This window comes from Malaclemys terrapin, chromosome 5 (assembly GCF_027887155.1).
Source record: "Malaclemys terrapin pileata isolate rMalTer1 chromosome 5, rMalTer1.hap1, whole genome shotgun sequence".
Classification (NCBI taxonomy): Eukaryota; Metazoa; Chordata; order Testudines; family Emydidae; genus Malaclemys; species Malaclemys terrapin.
In genome coordinates this window covers 104,066,149-104,081,493 of record NC_071509.1, presented here as the reverse complement: position 1 = coordinate 104,081,493, position 15,345 = coordinate 104,066,149, and the positions used below count along the sequence as shown (strand labels likewise).

The 15,345-nt window shown below is 43.3% G+C and overlaps 1 protein-coding gene across 1 annotated transcript in view; it reads right to left on the bottom strand.

Annotated features, from left to right (window-relative positions):
* FGF2 (fibroblast growth factor 2) overlaps positions 1-8,631 on the bottom strand; it is a 92,898-nt gene extending 84,267 nt beyond the window's left edge. Inside the window, exon 1 of the mRNA XM_054030779.1 lies at positions 8,471-8,631. Within this exon, the coding sequence (XP_053886754.1) occupies positions 8,471-8,631 (161 nt within the window). The remainder of the gene's footprint in view (positions 1-8,470) is intronic.
* Between the last annotated feature and the right edge of the window lie 6,714 nt (positions 8,632-15,345).

Here is a 15,345-nt window from a genome sequence, read left to right as displayed (position 1 = left end):
ACATGCTCTAGTGGATAAACTTCTCTGCCTGATTTCTACTTCCCACCAACCTTGACCCTGTATGTCCCATCCCTTCTAACTCAATCCCCACTCTCCTTGCCCAGCCATTCACAGTCTCTTCCTCCTCTCCCTTCCCCCCACAAGCTCCTTGCACCCAGTGGCCTTGCCCAATCAGTCTGTTCCCTCTCTCCTCTTGTTCTTTGTACAATCTGTCTCTCCTCCCTGGGTCGCACTTCCAGGTTCCTACTCAGCCAATCCCAGTTATGATCCCCTGCCCCCATACCATAGCTCCTTATATCTGTCTCCACTTCCACCCTCACCTCACTGGTTCCCAGTCTCCTTGGCCAGCATGTCCCAGTTTCTCCTACTGCGTCATCTGATTTCAATCCCCTGTCCTCCTCCCCACAAAACCTACTGGCTCCCAGTCTCCTTCCCCTACCCCACCATCTTCATTTCCTTCCCTAATGCCCAGCCCAGTCCCTACTTTCCATGCTCAGCCAATCCATCTCCCTTTTCTCCCACTCCAGTGTGGACTCCAATCTTATTCCTCTCCCCTTCCTAGCTCCTTGTTGCCATCTACTCTCGCCCCTCTCCTTCCAGTTTTTATTCTCTTTGCATTTTCATCAGGCAGCCACCTCTAGGCTTACTGGGCTCCAGCAAGAGATCATATAGAGTGCAGGCTCCCTGCTCAGTTCCAGTGCCCAGACCCGCCCAGCCCAGGCTGCAGCAGCTCAGAGCTTGAATTGCAAGTAAGTCCTGCTCAACCCCGAACCGGAGCATACCCAATGCAGACAAGATTTAAACTTTAGCCTCAGAGTGCTAACTACTCTTTACTGAAGATGTGTGAACTGCAGCTTTTCAAAGGCTCATAATTTAACAAAATTTGGGTGGATTTTACAGAAACAAAAGCCCATCCCTGACACAAGAGGCTAGGTGGACAGCTAGGGCTCCTCCCTGCCCAGCATGCTCCTGCCTCCAAGCCAGCAGAAGAGGGAGTTGGACTCACTGCAGACATGAGCCTCACTGCTGCTTTTTATTCTGTCTGCCAACAGGGGGGAGAAGCACATTTCTGGCAAGAGACGGCAACTGAGATTCTTGTTCCCGAACTCAGTTGTTCAACAGCAATTCTGTCAGGAGCTGGGTGAGGAGAGATTGCCAAGTGCAGCAGGCACTGCATAAAAGCAGCACATGATTGGACCCTGCCCCCTCCAATCCTTCCCCACCTTTGCAGAGCAATGTTGTCCTTTAAAGTTTTTTGGGGGAATGACACGATGAATTTTAGGCCACTTGTGACATCTCCTGATCACTCTTCAAGCCCCCTGAAAGCTCCAACCCTCAGTTATAGAAACTGAGCTATGCAGCAATTGCTTTGCAGCTTTGATCTTTATAGTTCTAGAAAGAACCCACATTTTATAGGAAGTGTTATCACTCAGTTGCTTCAGAGGAGTGTTCAAACTTGATTTTTTTCTGAAGACAAAGTAGAAATATAGGAACACATCTTTTGAATAAAACAAGTCTTAATTACAAACCACTCCATCCCTTGTACCAAGAAACTCAGGACACCACATAGATACAAATATAACAGCAGCAACTAAAGCACATAAAAGAGCCACAAGTAAAATACTAAAAAAGTCCCTAAGAGGTATAATTTTTAAAAGGGTGGTGTTTAGTCAGTTTTTAGTACCATAATTTTTCTATATTCCAGAAGTTTTAAAAATGTTTACTTCTGGGGCTAGAACCTCAGAAAAGAGTCAGTATAATTACTGTAAATATTAGAGGATACATTTTGCTATCCTTATCTATGATATTAAGTAATCCCTTACACCCTGAGTAGTTCTAATGAAACTAACAAGTGATTTACTGTGCAGAGCAAGGAAGTGGTGGTAAAAACTGGCTCTAAGAACTCATTGGGCCCAATTCATTTCTTTGTGGTAATTGTTTACAGATTACAAGGTGAGATACATATTGGGTCTTTGTGCATAAGTTATGCCTGCAACCGTGTGTATGTGCAAATCCAACTTTGAAAGTCACATTAACTCAAAACTCAGAGGACAGTTTGACTGAGATTAATGACAGTTTCAAGATGCAGCTTCCAGCAGTAATTCACTTGCAGTTTCTCAGAAGAGTCTTCTCAAAGTCTTCATATTTAATAGTATAGTCATTTATGGACGTAGTTTATGGGTCTTGTCATCTTATGAATCATTTTAAAAGACTGAGTTAATATTGAAGACTTCCTTAACTAATTATCTTAGACATTGTATTTGAATGTCAATTTCTCCTACTAAGTAGTTTAGGTCCTCCCCCCCCCTTCCATTGTTTTATTCCAACAGCAAAAAAATGCAAACAAATAAGGACATTCACCTTGTTGGTATTCATCTCTGCTTATGACATCAGTGTGTAGGATGTACAAATCCCAGGGATCCAAGTTAGTCACACTCACGATCTGTGTGGGCCTAAGTAACTAAGAAAGCAGTAGAAAACAATTGGTCATACTGAGTTGCTTTATACAAAAGAGAAACAGTTTGAGTTGCAGAGATTAAAATCAGTCCCTTGAGTAGTTTCAATCAGTATGTGTCTGTGGGAGTCAATTGCTGGGGCCAATTCTTTCAAATACAACAAGAGATGGGGAGGAGATAAGGACCTTCTGTGGATGTAGCAAGAATTTTAGCAGATTATGGTCCACTAACCCAACTATGTCTGCATTAAACATTTCAGGCAAACTTCTTTTCATATATACTGATGCAAGAGAATTTAATAAACTCTGAGATTTGAATTCAAGAAGGAGAAAGTGATCAAACAGTTCCTTTATCTTCTTAGGGATGAATCCAATTGTAAGGTGAAGTTGAAGGTGCGGTGTGGAGCTATGCAAATACCTCCATTACGTCCCATCCCCATATGGTGACATGCAGGAAACTTCATCCCTCTTCTCTGTAAGGGCTTGGTAAATGCTCTGTGCAGGCTACATAGTCCCAAAATATTAGACACAAGGTGGGGGAGGTAATATCTTTTATTGGACCAACTTCTGTTGGTGAGAGAAGTTTATTGGACCAACAGAAGTTGGTCCACTAAAGATATTACCTCATCCACCTTGTGTCTCTATGTAGACTACTTCAGCCGTTTGGTAAATCACCAAGAGGTTCCAAAATGGAACCCTCCATCATAGCCTCCATGGAGGCTCTCTCTGGATTTGGTTCTTAGTGAATGTAGGTATTTTTTGTGAAAGGTGCAGAAAATAGATGAGTAGAGAGAAATTTCCATCTACAAAACAGGTATTGCTCAGGTACTGTCAGTGCAAGATTACTCATCCTTCCCCACTAATGTACTTCAGGTTATGCTGTTGGGTTTCAGAAGCATCTTTTATTAAAAATAGGGCACAGTATCCTGCAATAATCCCAGATATAAATAGCACTATTGTAAATTGCAGTGTTTGGGACCATTGCTACAGAATATTAAAGTACTTCTATAAGAGTCATCTAAAGGGACCATTTTAAACAATGCAAAAATGTATGTTGGCCTCTCTATTGAGACTGCCAGCAATCCCATTTATAACCATAAAGAAGTTATTGGCAACTGAAATATTTTTACTTTACATGTTCATTTCTTCAATATGTAAAGAAATTAAGAATAGTGAATAATATACAATTGCAGACATGTGGGGGAAACAGTGGAGAGCAACTATCCACACTATAGCTAACTTTTATAAGTGCTATAAATCAGGACTGTAACTCAAATTCAAATGGTGACACTATTAAAAAAAAAAAACCCAAAGTCTTTGGATTACTTCTGTTTGAATTAAAAGGTGACTCCACATTTGTAAACTCATAGCTAAGAATACTTATTTGCTGGTATGTTTTCTTTTGGTGCTAGTAGGTGGTTTCTAGACACCTGACAGTCTCTACCCCTCAGGCCTGCCTAATGTTGCAGATGAGTACTTGAAGGACATACAACTATTAGGAAGCAGGAATGCAGTATTCCCTTAACCAAATGTTAGTTTTTAAGACTGTTTTAGTACAATCATGCCTTGCAGAAATCAAATTGATCAGCTCACCTGCACCTGAGCTTTACTAGATCATGAGCAGGAAACTAGACTATGAGACAATTTGGGTCTCTATGAAATCCCACAGGCTTCCACTGCTTTTCCAACAAAGAACCCTGTCGGTCTCCCACAAGTTTTCGGTGAGCTGTTCCTGAGCCAGGTAGACATTCATCCAAAGCAAGTTTTCAACAAACTCATTCTGTTGTGAACAAATCCAGCAATTCACCCAGACTCCAAAGAATTAGGCTAATGAATTAATCACTTTCTCCTTCCAGATTTTTTTCTTATTTTCATTCAGTGTTATTTTCAATACTGTGCTAGCATTCTCCTCAACCTTGTTTAGTAGTTGGTGACCACAAGTTTAGGAGAGCAAACACCACACATGCACACAGGAAACCATGGCTTGAGAAGTCCAACAAGCTAAGGGACAAATAGACACTATCTCCCACGCAACAGCAGCCTGGAAGCTGGGGAAAGTGTAAAGTAGCAGAGGATCTTAACATTATAGCAGCCAGGAGGTTTTGGAATGGAAGAACAGTGATAAAGTGCTTCTTCTCCCTCCCAGCAGCCCAAACGGACTGAGGGAAGGCTAAGCCTTCAAATTTACTAGACGCCTACTAGCCAGAGCCCTCAAACTGGGGCCAGGCATACTTTAGTAGGAATCTCAGCAACTGAAGAAAGCAGAGGTTGGCTAAAGCCAGGGTTTTAGACAGTTGGATTAGTCAAAACAGAACCCCACAAACAATGTTTAACTAATAGGTTTAATAATTTATTCAAATAAATAATTTTGTTTAAACCAGCTCTGATGCACGTTGAATACTATTCAAATATTTCATTAGATTGGTGGAGTCAGTCAAAAATTGAGTATTTGACCAACCCTAGTAATAAGTTCTATTTAATAGGGGTTTTAAAATATAAAAAGTTGATAATGTTACAGTTAATACAGTCTTCCTGGCATTAATCCTATCAAATGAGTCAGCTCTACTAGTCCTCTCTCTCCAGGGTTCTCTGTCCAGTGCCATATCCTCTACCACACCACATGTTAACATGACTTTATGACATACCACCACTACTTCTCGGGTTGGCATCTTTTTCCTTCAGTCCTGATCTGTTGAACTTTTATCCACATGATTGTTAGGACTGCACTTTGCATGACCAACTCATGTGAGCCTATACTCCCTCATTTTCATTTATAGGGGTTGATTTGAACAGGTCTTTAATGTACACACTCATCTGGTGCCTCATTACACCATTCATCCATCTCAGCATTTGCATTTCTGTGGAACAGATTATTTGCTAAAGCTTCTTTGTTGCCCAACACTCAGCATCATATATTATGATTGGATAACACCATTTTAGAGCAACTTTCCCTTTTAATTGCATGTTCTTGTTGCATTCTATACCACTTAGCACTCTCCATTTGAGCCAAGCACTTATTTATCCTAGCTCTAATTTAGTCCATTTCCTCATTTTCTGGGACCCAGATACTTGAACTGTTTTCTGTATTGTCGGCCCATCTAGTTTCAAGGATAATTCTTCTGTGTTCACATTATTGACGTTACATACCATATACTCTTTCCCTTTATTTTGACCCATTTCTCTCCAACATCTCCCTCCTCGCTGCATAGAAAAAAAAATTGGCAAACATGCACCAATGTGCCTCCTTCTATATTTTTCAGTTAAGTACAGTAGACCATTTTTGTTGGATTTGTTCATTTAAGACTGCAGATTTTATGGGGCACAGGTTTGTTTTGAACTCTGGTTTCCACACTATGGAAAAGACTTTAAGAGTAAGTAGTGATGTGAGGTACTTCAATTTGTGTGTGGTCAATTCAAGAGGCCCCAATTTTCAGAAGATGCAAAGCTTTCATGCCTTACGGGGACATGACTTGCACAGCATCTCAGTTGGGCACCCCAAGAACTGAGGAAACTTAGGGATTAGTGCTATTCCCTTTGAGACCAACAGAATCTTTCCATTGAGTTCAGTAATAGTTGGATCAGGCCATCAGTAACTTTTGAAAGTCTTGGCCATAATCTTTATCCCAGTAGTTGTCAGGTAACTTTCCCACCAACTATCTCTGCCCCCTCCTGCAGTATATATGCTCATTAGGAAAATAAAATAGAGAATGGTTCAGAAATGCAGTTGAATGACTGATTACAAAGGGTTAATTTAAAATAGATTATAGCCAACGTAGTTAATAGTTGTATAAAATGCCATTTCCAAACAGTGGTTAGCAGAATAGAAGTGCTTGGAAGAGGAAGTACAGGGAGCCTTTGAATTTTTTTTTTTTATTATTATTATTAAACTGAATGTTTTTTTTAGTTGCCAAATGCATAAAGCTAAAATTTTACCATATGCTGAAAAAAAGCCAGGATGGAATATTAGTTTTGTTATGCCATATGCTAGGGAATGACAAAGTTGGACAGGTTTGTTGTTAAAACTAGCGAATGTGCTACTTTTTTAAACTACTCATACGCGTCAGTCCAGCACTAAAAGCTATGCATTGATTTTGTACTGTTGATTTTTATATTGAGTTTGTATGAATACTGCTTTTTTTAAAACGACAGTGTGGTATGGATTATGGTATGTGGATTACCAATGTGTAGGATAATTAAAAGCAAACTTCCAGGGCCTCTCAAACATATGTTTAAATGTAAGGAAGGCAAATAATGGAATAAATCGGAGGAGATGAAAAGACTGGAACAAAATGTTTGCAGTTGGCTTAGCCAATTACATATATTGGCTAGCATTCATATTTAAACAACAAAGAGTCTGGTGGCACCTTAAAGACTAACAGATTTATTTGGGCATAAGCTTTCGTGAGTAAAAACCTCACTTCTTCGGATGCATAGAGTGAAAGCTACAGATGCAGGCATTATATACAGACACATGGAGAGCAGGGAGTTACTTCACAAGTGGCGAACCAGTGTTGACAAGGCCAATTCAATCAGGGTGGATGTAGTCCACTCCCAATAATAGATGAGGAGGTGTCAATTCCAGGAGAGGAAAAGCTGCTTCTGTAGTGAGCCAGCCACTCCCAATCCCTATTCAAGCCCAGATTAATGGTGTTGAATTTGCAAATGAATTTTAGTTCTGCTGTTTCTCTTTGAAGTCTGTTTCTGAAGTTTTTTTGTTCAATGACAGTGACTTTTAAATCTGTGATAGAATGACCAGGGAGATTGAAGTGTTCACTTACTGGCTTGTGTATGTTACCATTCCTGATGTCCGATTTGTGTCCATTTATTCTTTTGCGGAGGGACTGTCCGGTTTGGCCAATGTACATGGCAGAGGGGCATTGCTGGCACATGATGGCATATATGACATTAGTGGATGTGCAGGTGAATGAGCCCCTGATGGTGTGGCTGATGTGGTTGGGTCCTCTGATGCTGTTGCCAGAGTAGATATGGGGACAGAGTAGGCAACGAGGTTTGCTACAGGGATAGGTTCCTGGGTTGGTGTTTCTGTGGTGTGGTGTGTAGTTGCTGGTGAGTATTTGCTTCAGGTTGGGGGGTTGTCTGTAAGCAAGGACTGGCCTGCCTCCCAAGGTCTGTGAGAGTGAGGGATCATTTTCCAGGATAGGTTGTAGATCGTGGATAATGCGCTGGAGAGGTTTTAGCTGGGGGCTGTATGTGATGGCCAGTGGTGTTCTGTTATTGTCCTTGTTGGGCCTGTCCTGTAGTAGGTGATTTCTGGGTACCCGTCGTGCTCTGTCAATCTGTTTCCTCACTTCCCCAGGTGGGTATTGTAGTTTTACGAATGCTTGATAAAGATCTTGTAGGTGTTTGTCTCTGTCTGAGGGGTTGGAGCAAATTCGGTTGTATCTTAGGGCTTGGCTGTAGACAATGGATCGTATGATGTGTCTTGGATGGAAGCTGGAGGCATGTAGGTACGTATAGCGGTCAGTAGGTTTCCGGTATAGGGTGGTGTTTATGTGACCATCACTTATTTGTACTGTAGTGTCCAGGAAGTGGATCTCTTGTGTGGACTGGTCCAGGCTGAGGTTGATGGTGGGGTGGAAATTGTTGAAGTCCAGGTGGAATTCTTCAAGGGCCTCCTTTCCGTGGGTCCATATGATGAAGATGTCATCAATGTAGCGCAAGTAGAGGAGGGGCACTAGGGGACGAGAGCTGAGGAAGCGTTGTTCTAAGTCAGCCATAAAAATGTTGGCATACTGTGGGGCCATGCGGGTACCCATAGCAGTGCCACTGACTTGAAGGTATAAGTTGTCCCCAAATCTGAAGTGGTTGTGGGTGAGGACAAAGTCACAAAGCTCAGGCGTTTGTCCCGGTTCCCGTGGCGGATGGCACCGTTGAGAGGGACGCAATTCAGCCGGGCGCGGTGAATGAACCGCCAGTCGGCGAACCGGGTGAAGCTGCCTGTGGGGAGGAAGTGGTTGCTGGAGTCCCACTTGCTGGTTACTTCGAAGACTTTACCCTGGTCCGGCTTTTTCTTCAGGGCGTCCACGTAGAGCGCGTGGACGGCGGCCTTCAGGGATCTCTCCAGCACGCCTCTGGCTCCCAGGGTGACGACGATGTTGTCCTCCGTTCCGATCCGCGGTATCAGGACTCCCAGCTCCTGCCGTTCCTCGTTCCATTCCCAGCGGCAGCCCAGGCGCTTTCCCAGCCGGCGCGTGGCATTGCGGGCGCGGGTCCACAGCGAGGCGAAGTCTCCCCTGTCCCGGGCGAAGTCGCCGTCCAGGGAGCCACTCAAGAAGGTGGCCACATCTCAGTCGGAGGGAGGTCTGCCGATTCGTTTCTCGAATTGACACCTCCTCATCTATTATTGGGAGTGGACTACATCCACCCTGATTGAATTGGCCTTGTCAACACTGGTTCGCCACTTGTGAAGTAACTCCCTGCTCTCCATGTGTCTGTATATAATACCTGCATCTGTAGCTTTCACTCTATGCATCCGAAGAAGTGAGGTTTTTACTCACGAAAGCTTATGCCCAAATAAATCTGTTAGTCTTTAAGGTGCCACCAGACTCTTTGTTGTTTTTGTAGATACAGACTAACACGGCTACCCCCTGATACTTGACAACATGCAAGGCACTAAATTTAGCCGTATGGAGTGGAAATCCATCAACCTCAACAAAAAACTTGCACAGATACAGACAGACATCATCTTCCTCTCCAAATGCAAACAGATGGACATCATACCAAAAGGACTGAAGGTAAAAAATCCATTGCAATCAACATACTACACTGAGTATGGTGAGAGACTCTGCCACACACTCTCAAAGAAACTGAGGAACCACCTGATCAGCATCCTGTACAGCAGACAGGAGAAGATCAAGAATGAGCTCTCAGAACTGGAGACTCTCATACAATACCAGCCTTCTACACAAACTTCAACGTGGCTGGACTTTACAAAAATGAGACAAGCCATTTACAATGCACATTTCACTTCTCTACAGAGGAAAAAGGACTGTAAGCTATCTAAACTAATACCTGCCACTGGGGGCTATAACAATGGTACCCTCAACTCATCTAACAACATTGTCAATCTTTCCAACCACACACTTAGCCCAGCAGAAGAGTCTGTCCTATCTCGGGGACTCTCTTTCTGTCCCACCATCCCCACGAACATGATACAGTTCTGCGGTGATTTGGAAGCCTACTTTCGTCGTCTCCGACTCAAGGAATATTTTCAACGCACCACTGAACAGTGCACTGACCCACAGGAACCTTCCTACCAACACTACAAGAAGAGGAACTCTGCGTGGACTCCTCCTGATGGTCGAAATGACAGACTGGACCTCTACATAGAGTGTTTCCGCAGACGTGCACAGGCTGAAATTGTGGACAAACAACTTCACTTGTCCCATAACCTCAGCCGTATAGAACGCAATGCCATCCACAGCCTCAGAAACAACTCTGACATTATCATCAAAGGGGCTGACAAAGGAGGTGCTGTAGTCATAATGAACAGGTCAGATTATGAACAGGAGGCTGCCAGGCAACTCTCCAAGACCACATTCTACAGGCCACTATCCTCTGATCCTACTGAGGAATACCAAAAGAAACTACACCATCTGCTCAAGAAACTCCCAGCTACAGTACGGGAACAAATCTACATGGACACACCCCCAGAACCCCGACCAGGGGTATTCTATCTACTACCCAAGATCCATAAACCCGGAAACCCTGGACGCCCCATCATCTCAGGCATTGGTACTCTGACAGCAGGATTATCTGGCTATTTGGACACTCTCCTCAGACCCTATGCTACCAGCACTCTCCGCTATCTTCGAGACACCACCGACTTCCTGAGGAAACTACAGTGCATTGACGTTCTTCCTGAAAACACCATCCTGGCCACCATGGATGTAGAAGCACTTTATACCAATATTCCACATGAGGATGGACTACAAGCTGTCAGGAACAGTATCCCTGATGAGGCCACAGCAAGCCTGGTGGCTGAGCTTTGTGACTTTGTCCTCACCCACAACCACTTCAGATTTGGGGACAACTTATACCTTCAAGTCAGTGGCACTGCTATGGGTACCCGCATGGCCCCAAAGTATGCCAACATTTTTATGGCTGACTTAGAACAACGCTTCCTCAGCTCTCGTCCCCTAGTGCCCCTCCTCTACTTGCGCTACATTGATGACATCTTCATCATATGGACCCACGGAAAGGAGGCCCTTGAAGAATTCCACCTGGACTTCAACAATTTCCACCCCACCATCAACCTCAGCCTGGACCAGTCCACACAAGAGATCCACTTCCTGGACACTACAGTACAAATAAGTGATGGTCACATAAACACCACCCTATACCGGAAACCTACTGACCGCTATACGTACCTACATGCCTCCAGCTTCCATCCAAGACACATCATACGATCCATTGTCTACAGCCAAGCCCTAAGATACAACCGAATTTGCTCCAACCCCTCAGACAGAGACAAACACCTACAAGATCTTTATCAAGCATTCGTAAAACTACAATACCCACCTGGGGAAGTGAGGAAACAGATTGACAGAGCACGACGGGTACCCAGAAATCACCTACTACAGGACAGGCCCAACAAGGACAATAACAGAACACCACTGGCCATCACATACAGCCCCCAGCTAAAACCTCTCCAGCGCATTATCCACGATCTACAACCTATCCTGGAAAATGATCCCTCACTCTCACAGACCTTGGGAGGCAGGCCAGTCCTTGCTTACAGACAACCCCCCAACCTGAAGCAAATACTCACCAGCAACTACACACCACACCACAGAAACACCAACCCAGGAACCTATCCCTGTAGCAAACCTCGTTGCCTACTCTGTCCCCATATCTACTCTGGCAACAGCATCAGAGGACCCAACCACATCAGCCACACCATCAGGGGCTCATTCACCTGCACATCCACTAATGTCATATATGCCATCATGTGCCAGCAATGCCCCTCTGCCATGTACATTGGCCAAACCGGACAGTCCCTCCGCAAAAGAATAAATGGACACAAATCGGACATCAGGAATGGTAACATACACAAGCCAGTAAGTGAACACTTCAATCTCCCTGGTCATTCTATCACAGATTTAAAAGTCACTGTCATTGAACAAAAAAACTTCAGAAACAGACTTCAAAGAGAAACAGCAGAACTAAAATTCATTTGCAAATTCAACACCATTAATCTGGGCTTGAATAGGGATTGGGAGTGGCTGGCTCACTACAGAAGCAGCTTTTCCTCTCCTGGAATTGACACCTCCTCATCTATTATTGGGAGTGGACTACATCCACCCTGATTGAATTGGCCTTGTCAACACTGGTTCGCCACTTGTGAAGTAACTCCCTGCTCTCCATGTGTCTGTATATAATGCCTGCATCTGTAGCTTTCACTCTATGCATCCGAAGAAGTGAGGTTTTTACTCACGAAAGCTTATGCCCAAATAAATCTGTTAGTCTTTAAGGTGCCACCAGACTCTTTGTTGTTTTTGTAGATACAGACTAACACGGCTACCCCCTGATACTTGACATTCATATTTAGAATCACAGAAGATTAGGGTTGGAAGAGACTTCAGGAGGTCATCTAGTCCAACCCCTTGCTCAAAGCAGGGCTAACCCCCAACTAAATCATCTCAGCCAGGGCTTTGTCAAGCCGGGCCTTAAAAACCTTTAAGGACGGAGATTCCACCACCTCCCTAAGTAACCAATTACAGTGCTTCAGCACCCTCCTAGTGAAACTACCCGTTGAGCCTGACAATCTAGCCAGCTTTCTATCCACCCTATAGTCCATTCATCCAATCCATACTTTAACTTGCTGGCAAGAATACTTGGGAGACTATATAAAAAGCTGTGCTAAAGTCCAGATATATCACGTCCGCCGCTTTCCCCATATCCACAGAGCCAGTTATCTCACTTCCTTACTGGGTTTTAAAGAATATAGCGAAGGAATTGCACTAGCTTAGTTAAGGTTTTAATTGATCCATTGGGTTTAGCATATAAAATGCAGGATATATAGGCTAATTTAGGCCTAGAATCTATTATTGCAGTTAATAGCTAAATTTTCATTGAATTTAATTAGAGCAGGAACCAGCCCTCACAGGTTAAAATAACTAATTGCCATCTTCTGAGGGATTCTTCTTTAGGATTTTCATCTTATTTGCACTGTTTTGAACAGGAGCCGTAGAGGCCTGATCCTGCCTGCATTTAAATCAATGAGAGGTTGCCTTTAAATTTCAATGGGAGCAGGTTTGGTCTCTAGGTGAGACCAGGGAACCATTAAAATAATGCAATTTGCATCAATATGCCAGACTAGGAAAAAAATATATGTAGAAGATATTATCCTAGGTGTTCATCTTCCTGTCTATCTTAAATGCCAGCTATGTAATGGAAAAAGTTGGAGGGGGTTATATAGAACACTAATAAAATGTAAAGTTATCATGAGTCATTCATAGAAGTGTTACGGATCATGAATGCTTGACATTCACATGAAGAAAAATGTATGGAAGACTTCATTTAATAGAACCTATGGTTTTACAATTCTTAAAACCCATCTTTTGTGAGTTGAAATGACTCTTCATTGTCCACCCATAAAATAAATGCACAGCTCAAAAACAGTTGCAATCAAGTGAAAAACACATTTGAAAGCAAAGCAACAATGCCCCAGCTGACAAAGGGAGGGCACCTACTACTACCACGCTTCTGCGAATGCTGCTTCCTCCCCTCATTGCAGCAGTCCCACTCTGGGCCAGAATGGAAAGGAGAACCATGGCTCACTTCCTCCTTAATTCTCCCTTTGGGCACTCTCCTGAGGGATTATGGAAAAGAACAGCGGGGTCTACAATTGTGCAGCCCTTTAAGGACTAAGCACCAATGGTGTTTGGGGTGGGAGAGGCTGGCAGAATCTCCTTGCACACCTTTCCCCACAACAAACATACATTTAAAAAAATGAAGCACAGTCTAGGCCTTTGTGACAACAGAAGGAGGCGGCAAGTACTGAATGGTAAATTCTACTTGCTACTACAGCAAGTAGTCATGTAGAGTCTCAGTGCTCTATTGTTGTTTCCAGAGTTATAGCCGTGTTGGTCCCAGGCTGAGAGAGAGACAGGGTAGGTTACGTAGTGTTTTTTGGACCAGCTTTGGTTGGTGCAAGAGCTTTTGACGTACACAAAGCACTTCTACCTTTTCCAGATCTGGAAAAGTGCTCTGTGCAGCTCAAAAGCCATCTCTTTCACCAACCAAAGTTGGTCCAATAAAAGGTATTACCTCACCCACCTCGTCTCTTACATCTGAATATCAGCAATATTCACACTCAACAGTGACAGCCTGTTGGAAGCAAAGGGAGTAGGTTGTGAACTTCACAATTAATTCCCCCCCCCCCCCAAATCTGCTGTAAGAGTCAGACATTTTATGTAATTTCAAGTATTAATTATACTCAGTTTCAATAAACTTTTGGGGGACTCCAAAGGGGAAATTAAATGGGATTCAAAGTCTTTCACCTCTAGGTTGCTAGTTCAAATCCAGACTCAGTGACCAAAATGTTATTGGGGCTGTATGTTGTGTCAGTCCAGTTCCTAGCAGACAGGCAATCACTTCACAAGAGTCTCTACTGCAATTAGCACTAGCAGTTTTCCTTTACTGGTAATGTCAACAATTGCCCAGTTCAGGGCTGAGTAAATTGGTTAACCAGCATGGGAAGGGCTCCATTAATGCTGTCCCTGTTCAGTGGATAGACGATTTAGTCTTCAGGACTATCAAAGCAACATCTTTTATGATAAACTTTGAAATGATTTTTTTTTGGGGGGGGGGGAGAAAGAGGCTCAAACATATGTTCAGGGAAAAGGAGGAAGAGAGTGTAGAATAGGTAGTTGTGGTATGGAGAAATATTTAACAAATTTATCTCCCTAGGAAATCTAGCAGTGTTAAAGTCAAGGGGATCATAATAGAAGACTTGGAATGAGAAGAACGTTAATACCAAGCAAGCCTCCTTTATAATAGGAAAATTAGAGAGGTGATTCAGGCCACACAACTAAAACTGGATTGAGGCTCTCTGTGATGGGTTCGGTCACAGATATCCTCTTGGGACTGTCACCTGAGCCCATTTTCTCTGTCAGCTTGGGACTCCAGACACACCCTCAAAGCTGCACACTTTAACCAAAAACTGCTCAGCAAGTCTATCTCCAGCACCCAAACATCCAGATCCCAATGGGATACAAACCCCAAATAAATCCATTTTACTCTGTATAAAGCTTATACAAGGTAAACTCATAAATTGTCTGCCCTCTATAACACAGAGAGATATGCACAGCTGTTTGCCCCCCCGGTATTAATCACTTACTCTGGGTTAAGTAATAAAGAAAAGTGATTTTAGTAAGTAGGATTTAAGTGGTTTCAAGTAATAACAGAACAAAGTAAGTTACCAAGCATAATAAAACAAAACATGCAAGTGTAAGCCTAATACATTTAAGAAACTGAATACAGGTAAATCTCACCCTCAGATGTTCCAATAAGCTTCTTTCACAGAGTAGACTCCTTCTTAGTCTGGGCCCAATCTTTCCCTTGGTACAATCCTTATCAGTTCCAGCTCAGGTGGTAACAAGGGAATTTCTCATGACTGGCAGCCCCCTTTGTTCTGTTCCACCCCCTTTTATATCTTTGGCACAAGGTGGGAATCCTGTGTCTCTGGGTTCCCACCCTTCCTTCTAAATGGAAAAGCACCAGGGTTAAGATGGAGTCCAGTAATGTGAGACTTCATTACCCACTGGCTGGCACACAGTTATACAGGAAGGCTTACAAGTAAACAGAGCCATTTACCACTAATTGTCCTAGTTAATGGGAGCCATCAAGATTCTAAGCCACCATTA